This window comes from Cydia pomonella, chromosome 18 (assembly GCF_033807575.1).
Source record: "Cydia pomonella isolate Wapato2018A chromosome 18, ilCydPomo1, whole genome shotgun sequence".
Taxonomy (NCBI): Eukaryota; Metazoa; Arthropoda; class Insecta; order Lepidoptera; family Tortricidae; genus Cydia; species Cydia pomonella.
Window position 1 is genome coordinate 7,959,334 of NC_084720.1, and position 8,238 is coordinate 7,967,571.

An 8,238-nucleotide genomic window follows, 5' to 3' on the forward strand; every position below is an offset into this window, starting at 1 on the left:
TAGAATTTAGGGACCTCTATAAGCGGAATCCATTTTTTCAATATTTCTAATTTTTACCTCTGTATCTGGAAGCAGCCGTCTCCGAATCCTCTTATGAGTGGAATAGCTCGGCGTTATAAAATGTGTATTTTTAACAAACCGTCACAAGGAGGGTAGTTTGTTTCGTTAACATTATGGTTCGTGTTCTAATTCTAACTAAGTATTTTGTATGAGATTACACATCGTTCAGTTTGGTTCTTTTAACCGTGGTGCGGTGCCGTTCTGTTAGATATGTAAGTAATGCCTAAATGTGTTCGACAATACTCGTATTCTCGATATTGAAAGAACTGTGGTAAAATGTGATTCAGGTCAACAAACGAAAATGACAGATTTTTTTCATTAAAGTACAATCGGTACATTGATTTATTTGACCATACTGGTTTCTCTTGCATAAATAAATATTAGGAGTGATTTTGTTTAGGGAACACGATAAATAGGACACTACATCACACTAGAAATAGCGTAGACGTACTCAATTTGAGATTTTCTAGAGCATTTCGACACCTGTAATACCTATAGTCTATAAAACCGTCTATACAGGGCAATCCTCACCCCTCGACCCCTCGCGCGCACCCAAGCTGCATACATAGCCCGTGTTAGTAGCTCGGTACTACTAACAGGGCTAGCGTGTCTTATACGACATATCAGCATATGGGCATATTTGTTAGTTGTCCATTTAAATGTGTTTATAGGTATTAGAAATACCTAGTAGCGAATGTGTAAATTAATATGAATTAAAGAGAAAAGCGGAAACTGTAAAATATTAAACCATGAATAATAAAATTCTATTTTATTATATTGTTAACAAACAAGCTCTTATCGTGCAAAAAAAAATACCCACCCACGATAAGTAATACATTTAGAAGATATGGACTTTACATAAATACATGCATACATATGAAACCTAAAGACGTTACCCTCCTTTTTTGGGCAGTTGTGTAAAAGTCAGGGACAACCCTACTAGTTGTTTTGTGCGGTGTCAGCATTTAGGCAAAGGCGTTGATCCACTGTTATATTATATACTGTGTCTGTAGGTAAGCTCAATATACTTATTGCATTATATTTATTAATTACAATAATTACCTACTGGTAAGGACAATACGGATAAGTGTGGCATAGGGATAAGTGTGGCTAGCTTTCACACTGGGGCTTGTTTACGAGTCCACATAGCAATGCAAATTCATCGTATCGCAATAAACACTAATCAATGGGCCCAATGTGAAGGCCACACTTACCCTTATGCCACACGTATTGACCTTACTTATATTTTGTTTAAAAACTACATTGAATAAAAAAAAATTGTGACGTTGGAAAGGACAATGTTGTTCATTTTTAGGGTATCGGATTCAAATTCATTTATCATAGTTTCACCATGTTCGTCCGTCTGTCTTTTCTGCTGTACACGGTTCCAATAATCATCATTATTATCATAGGAATTTTCACGTACGAGTATGTCCTCGTATCACTTTTTCCTGCCAAGTCGCTAGGGACTTAACTAAGACGGACCAAAAGGATAAAGGTTTGATGTCGCTTGATTAGACATTGTATAAAATAAACATTGGTTTAGTTTGCAAAATAAAAGTTAACTTAAGTTAAGAAATAAATTTATTGTACCTCATGTTCAAACATTTTCTAGATTACAATTCATTAAATCTTAATCTTATTTAAAAATTACCCTTCATGTTGAACATTTTATAAGCGCAATTTTTGACTGGTGGTTCTGGTGCTTTGAGCTTAGTTGGCGATGTTCAGGATGATCTGGACCAGGGGGGAGGCGGCGGCAACGTCGGCGGGGGTGGCGTCGACGATGGGGGAGGGCACGAGAGCGGGGGACTCGGGCTGCACGGCCACGGGGTACTCGGGTTGCACGGAGATGGGAGACTCCTCGACGATGGCAGGGCCGACGGAGATGGGAGACTCGGGGAGAGATGAGATGCCGAGGGTCTGCAAGAGCAGCTGTTCTAGGGCGGCGGCGGTGGCGGGGTCAGTGCTGGGGCTGTTGATGGCGGCGATCACCTCCTCGAGTTCCTGTACGTGCACGGGGAGGGCCGAGGGCTTCAAGTAGTCGGCCGACGCCGCGGCGACGATCACAGCGAGTACGATCAGGTATTTCATGATGGAGCTGGAATCACGAATAATTGATTGAATGATTGACAGTATACACTAAGGTCCTTTGGAGGTAAGATTATCATAGTTCCAATTCTAACGTTTTTACGTCGTAAAGAAGCAAGAATATAATAATAAAACAATACAATATTCTTTAGATACAAAGAATACTTACGTTAAAGCCGGTATCAGCAAACTGACTATGTTTCTTTCAAATTTAGAAGGGCTTTTATATGATTATTTATCATTGATTTGTATTGAACTGATACGACTAAAGCTTTGATAAAAAAGGTGATTAATATTAGGTAGGTATTAAAATATGAGAAACTAGTTAACCTAGGTGACAAATTTCCCAATTACTAATCACAATCCGTCATAAGTGATTTACCTACATTAAAGACTTAGAATTAGAATATAAAGAGAATTATTATGTGATTAGGTAGATAGGTTCGCCAAGTTATACATCTCGTTACGTAACAATTTGTATGGAAACTTATGACGAATCTGTAGAACTGGTTGCTCTGCTTACAGTGCAGTAGGTACTCACACCTGCTTAAACTTCACTACCAATATCAGCTGATTCCGGCCTGACTTACTAGGATGAGACCTGTCAGTTAATTGAGTTACTAGGAATACAGATAATTAGGTACTTAATTATTATCCTCAAAGACCTCAACAATACATTCAGCACATTGCCCGACCGAAAGTATACAGGGTGACCTTAGCCATTGGACAAACCCTGAAATCCCACGTAGGGTTACTTCTCTAAAAAAAATATTTTTTTCGAACAAAAGTTATTTGCAATAATCGACAGCAAAAAGAAACATACTGTGTTAATCTTCGGCAGTGTTTTCGACAATTTGTTCGAAATATATGATAATGATGACATTTTTCAAAAGTCAGAAGCTTACTAGTGTCATAAATAAAAAAAAAATCAAATAGGTCGAAGAAGGTTCCATGCTATTCTTTGAAGATATTACCTTAGGTAGGAGCTACTAACACATACAGGCTGCTCTAAAGTAAAAAATGGTTATTTGTTAATTTCTTCGAAACCGCTACACCAGTTGTTATGATACTTTGTATACTGGTTCTAAATACCCTAATGCATATGTACATTTCGGCTTTGTCCAATGGCTAGAGACACACTGTATAACTTCTAAATCTTCTTCGTTTTCTCTCCGGTCATATATGATCACGCGCCAAATTGCGGAATTTCATTGCAACTATTTTTTTCATACTAAGCTGAACTGTCACCCTATACATAAAAATAACAGCGCCCTCTTGACAGTGATCATATATTTCTGGTCGGGCTTTATATTCGAATCCCATTTTTAATCCCATACGGGAGACATCGGGGTCGGCCCTCTTTATGCGGTCTGCTGTCATCTTCTTATAAAAGCCAGCTATTTCAGTCTTTTAATAGTCACGAAGCTGATCTAAGTGGTCCACTAAGGTCATCCACGGCCTTGGCCACTCTCTTGTATTTTCAGTAGAGATTTTGTTAGGTATATGGTTCTCATCTCGTTTACCTGTAAAATTCGAAGCACGGATTTCTCTTAGATTTTTTAAGTATGCGTACCTAACCCATCTATGTATATATCTTTGTCTTTTATGTATGTATCTTTGGTTGGGGTTAGGTGGTCAGGTCACATATCGTCAGTCGCAGAGGTTCGCTATTTTTAAAACACTTGTTGCTAGGATTAAACCAGAGAAGCAGTCTAAGATAGAATAAAATAGAAAAATCTATAGTTTAGTTTATTTATCTCTCCAATAAAATGTTAATACATAACGTAAAAGAATACATAATAAGGCATTACAATATTTATTAAATAATGAGGAAGAACAACGTATAGAATGTTATGAATTTCAGAGACACGTGACGTACCTCTAGATAACATTTCTTAAGATATCAGGATAAATTACGAAGCGTAGTCTCCGATTTAATTATTATTTTATAGGACGTCATAAATTTAATAAAGTTATTTTATCAAAATTTACTGCCTTCCGCAATAAAGCTTGATAATTAAATATTTATTTTGCTAGATTATGATTAGATCGTTCGTAATTACGTGCATGGTTAGGTTGGTTGGTTAGGTATTATTACATACATTTATAAGTTTAAAAACTTGCTACTTATATTAAATAAAAACCGGTCAAGTGCGAGTTCGTTTTACTCGCGCACCGACGGTTCCGTACAAACTTTGAATTATCTCGTGTCGGCAAAAGACTTTTGAACCGAAGTACCTATACCTATACTAAGTATATTTGTGTACAACGCCATCTATCGGCAATTGTCTAACTAATTTGCGCGATGTAATGCACGTATGTTGGTTTTTCGAGGATAATTCTCTATCATGTGAACCGATTTCAAAAACTGATCTTTTATTTGAAAAAAGGTGTATTAAATGTAATGTCATAGAAATTTCAGGTGTTATAAACACACGTAAAGTTGGTTAAATTGCAAACTGACTTCGGAACAGTTTTTTTGTTTATTAAAAAAAAGTTACCAAGATAGAGGTCTAATTATATTTTTCCTGTAAAATTTATAGTAATGTTAATATTATGTAAAAATATCATAATTTTTCGTTGGTAAACATCGGAGATAAGGGGGGTGGGGGGGGGGGGGGAAGAACAGTATTTTTTTACATTTTCCTTCATAAATCATCTATTAGCTATTAAAAATACTTCGGATTGTGCAAATTTACAGAGTGATATAGATAGGGTGGTTTCATGGAGTAAAACTAATAAGTTGTATTTTAATACGTCCAAGTGCGTGACTATTACCTGCACTCGAGCGCGAAACCTCATTGTACATGACTAAAAAACTAACTCAGAGAATTTAAATAGAGTGACAAAAGTTAAAGACTTGGGAGTTAAATTCACAGCAGATCTAAGGGGGCGTCCATTAATCGCGTCATATTGTATAGGGGGGGGGAGGGGGTCAGCAAAAAATCACCAATGATCACCACAGGGGACGGGGGGGTATGGACACGTATCACGTGTATTTTTTTTTTCATCTGTGCTATACTGTATTATAGTCAATAAAATAAAAATAATAGTTTTCCGCCCTTCAATTAACCAAACTGTCAAAATCAGAGTTTTTAAAATTCGCGCGCGGATATTTGCTTCGCGGTTGGCAATCCTGTGCTCAGACAGACAGACAACAGAAAAGAGGGATACAAGTTGTGGAAATGCTCTTGCCTGTCCATCACGGGTGCTCGCAACGCGCCGTAGTACTCGATTAGCTCAGCGTGAGCGGAGAGAAGTCCTGTGCGTTATGAGAGAGGACGATGACGCGGAGTGGCAAGACGAGCAAGAAATCGAAATTACCGACGGGATTCCAGAATCTGTGGACGATTCAACCACACCGAACCTTATTAATATAGAACAAAATCTCACAAATTTGTGGGGAGAAAATTAAATTTTTATTTTGACTGATTCGAGTCTATTAAGATTAAGTATAATAATTAAAAAACGAAGATATGTATACATTTAGTTTGATTTTTATCCTTCACGTCTACTTAGGTTCATTTGTTAGAAAACTGTTCTTTAGTTATCGAAAAAAATACACGTCATATTGGATGGGGGGGGGGGGGGGGGGTCCTGAAAATATCACCAAAGATCACCATGGGGGAGGGGGGGGTCTAAAACAAGCCAAAAACGTATGACGCGATTAATGGACGCCCCCTAAGGTTTAGGGATCATATCGTCAATATTTGTAAAAAAGTCTATAGAATGCTGGGTTTAGTGCTCCGGCGTTCACATGGTTTTACAAATATTGGCGCTATTATCGCCTTATACAACGCACTGGTCCGCAGTAGATTTGAATGCAATACAGCTATCTGGGCTCCGCATGAAACAAAATATAATTTAATGGTGGAGCGTATCCAGAACAAATTTGTTAGATTTTTGTATTGGCGGAAATATGAAGTATACCCTTTTTATCCTTTAATGTATCCAACTTTATTCGTTCTTGGTATGGTAGGATATAACGAGTTACGGGTGCGCAGAGAGCTATGCCTGGCAACATACATTTTTGCTACAACTGCTCAGAGGAAAACTGCACAACAGTCAGGTGTTGAGGTATGTGAGCGTGTACGTGCCCGACGGGTATGTGTGACGCCGGCGTCGGCCGCGATTGCTGGCCGAGCCACGCGGGCGCACCAATCTGCTCGGTCTGGCGCCGCTGTCACGCGCTGTGCGGACCCTCAACGTAATGGCGGAGAATATTGACCTATTCTCATGTTATCTGAATGAATTCACAAAGTCAGCATTGTATATATTATCTTATAGATGTAATGATATACTTCAGATTGTATTTTTATATATAAGTAGTTACACTATTGTCTTAGGTTTAGTACCTGTAAAAATAGTCGTGTGGAAAATAAAACCAAAATTCCCGTAATTTCCCTTCCAATGGGAAAATTCCCGCGAACGTTTTCAGGAAATTTCCCACCTAAGGAACTTTCCCGGGAACGGCACATCACTATAACTCACTACTCAGGCAACAATATATATAAAATACAAATACTTAAATACATGGAAAATATGCATGACTCAGGAACAAATATCTGTGCTCATCACACAAATAAATGCCCTTACCTGGATTCGAACCCAGGACCATCGGCTTCATAGGCAAGGCCAAAGAGCATATAATCACTACGTTTTACAAGGCCACTAGGCCAGGCAGTAGGATAATGTTGCTTGCCTCTCTTTCTAACAACCTTATTGCTAGCCGAAAGGGTAATCGATTGAAGTAAAATAATCGTTTCATTATTTCTAAACGCAATAATCGCGACATAAATGTCAATGTCAAACGTCAAATTTAGTGACAATTGCGACATAACCTCAATTCCCCGTTTAATATATTTATATACGTATTTTATCTTCTCACTAAATAAATTTGCCCAAAATGCGGCTAGGTCCGGTGCTTTTTACTGCGCCCACTGGCAAAAGTGCTAGGAGGTATCAAAGAGAACCAGTCCCATTTCAAATGCTTCTGCCATTGGAGCTGAAGAAAACAGTTTCGGGGAAAAGCGATAAGTTAAAAGAAGCTGCTTGTATGCAAGAGCTGGCTGTTATGTTCGCGTGCTTTAAAAAAAATGAGTTTGACCAGCAACAGTGCTTGAAGGAAATCACAGAGTTCCAGGGATGTTACAAAGATTATAATCAGAGAATGTCCAGCCAAAGAGAGCACGGCAAGAAAGGTATTTTGGTACCAGGAGAGACAAAACTGACGCATAAACAAATGAACCAGTTGCTAAAAGCCTTTCCTCCTAAGAAGAATTAGTATTAATAACTTATTTTTGTAATTTCTGATGGACACTCAAGAGATTTAAGTGCTAGTTTGTTAATGTGAATATAGATTTTAATTGAACCATGTTTTTCTTTTCCTTAATTGTTATTTCATACTAACTTCTCTAAAGGAAATCTACTGTAAGCCCATATTTTTTCTTTTAGAATCTAGGAAAAGTGGGCATATTTATTCCTAAAGCACACCTTGAGTTGTCTGAAACTATATGAAATACGTAAATTTGAAGTGAATATTTTGATTATATAAAATTTACACACCACATCTAGTTTCAGATTCCACTATCCTGTTATCTTAGATACAGCATTCCGTAACAAATTGTTTCCAAATTTCAGCAATATTACTCCCATAAACAATATCTGAAAAAAATTACCGTATCTCAGTTTTTTTTTTTACTTGCAGCCCTATTTACATCAACACTTTGTATAAGATATATAATATAAGCAGAGCTAGGCAGGGGTACTGCATCTCCCAGATATATTTTACCTAACAAACATAAATAACAGCACCATCAGCTATTTCATGTATAATAATTAGAACAATTGGGTCCCATCAAGTCCCTTGTGCCACGGTGTAGCTAAGACATTCATAAGAACTGGTGGTTTTTTGACATAAGTGCATCGCAGTATAAATATACTATAATAAAAACTTTTGTTGTATGCATTAAAGAATTGATTGATTGAAGCATGATTTTACTTAGAATTTAGATCTCTTCTACAATAACTTCACTTGATATAACAATTGACTCCCTATGTCATCAATATTTGTTGGCGATAGTTGCT

General features: G+C 37.4%; 2 protein-coding genes across 2 annotated transcripts; one reads left to right on the forward strand and one right to left on the reverse strand.

Annotated features, from left to right (window-relative positions):
- Positions 1-1,626: 1,626 nt before the first annotated feature.
- On the reverse strand, positions 1,627-2,464 carry LOC133527730 (uncharacterized). Its single transcript, XM_061864879.1, has 2 exons — positions 2,321-2,464; positions 1,627-2,161 (listed from the first exon to the last, which is right to left on the reverse strand). The coding sequence occupies exon 2, from the start codon at positions 2,152-2,154 to the stop codon at positions 1,774-1,776; it is 381 nt and encodes a 126-aa protein (XP_061720863.1). The 5' UTR covers positions 2,155-2,161; positions 2,321-2,464; the 3' UTR covers positions 1,627-1,773.
- A 4,488-nt stretch (positions 2,465-6,952) lies between these two features.
- Positions 6,953-7,522, forward strand: LOC133527731 (small ribosomal subunit protein mS37). The gene has a single exon (XM_061864880.1). The coding sequence runs from the start codon at positions 7,058-7,060 to the stop codon at positions 7,433-7,435; it is 378 nt and encodes a 125-aa protein (XP_061720864.1). The 5' UTR covers positions 6,953-7,057; the 3' UTR covers positions 7,436-7,522.
- Positions 7,523-8,238: the final 716 nt, after the last annotated feature.

What these genes read in the sequence shown, in the direction of transcription:
- LOC133527730 (XM_061864879.1), bottom strand. Translation starts at nt 2,154, where the DNA reads ATGAAATACCTGATCGTACTCGCTGTGATCGTCGCCGCGGCGTCGGCC.
- LOC133527731 (XM_061864880.1), top strand. Translation starts at nt 7,058, where the DNA reads ATGCGGCTAGGTCCGGTGCTTTTTACTGCGCCCACTGGCAAAAGTGCT.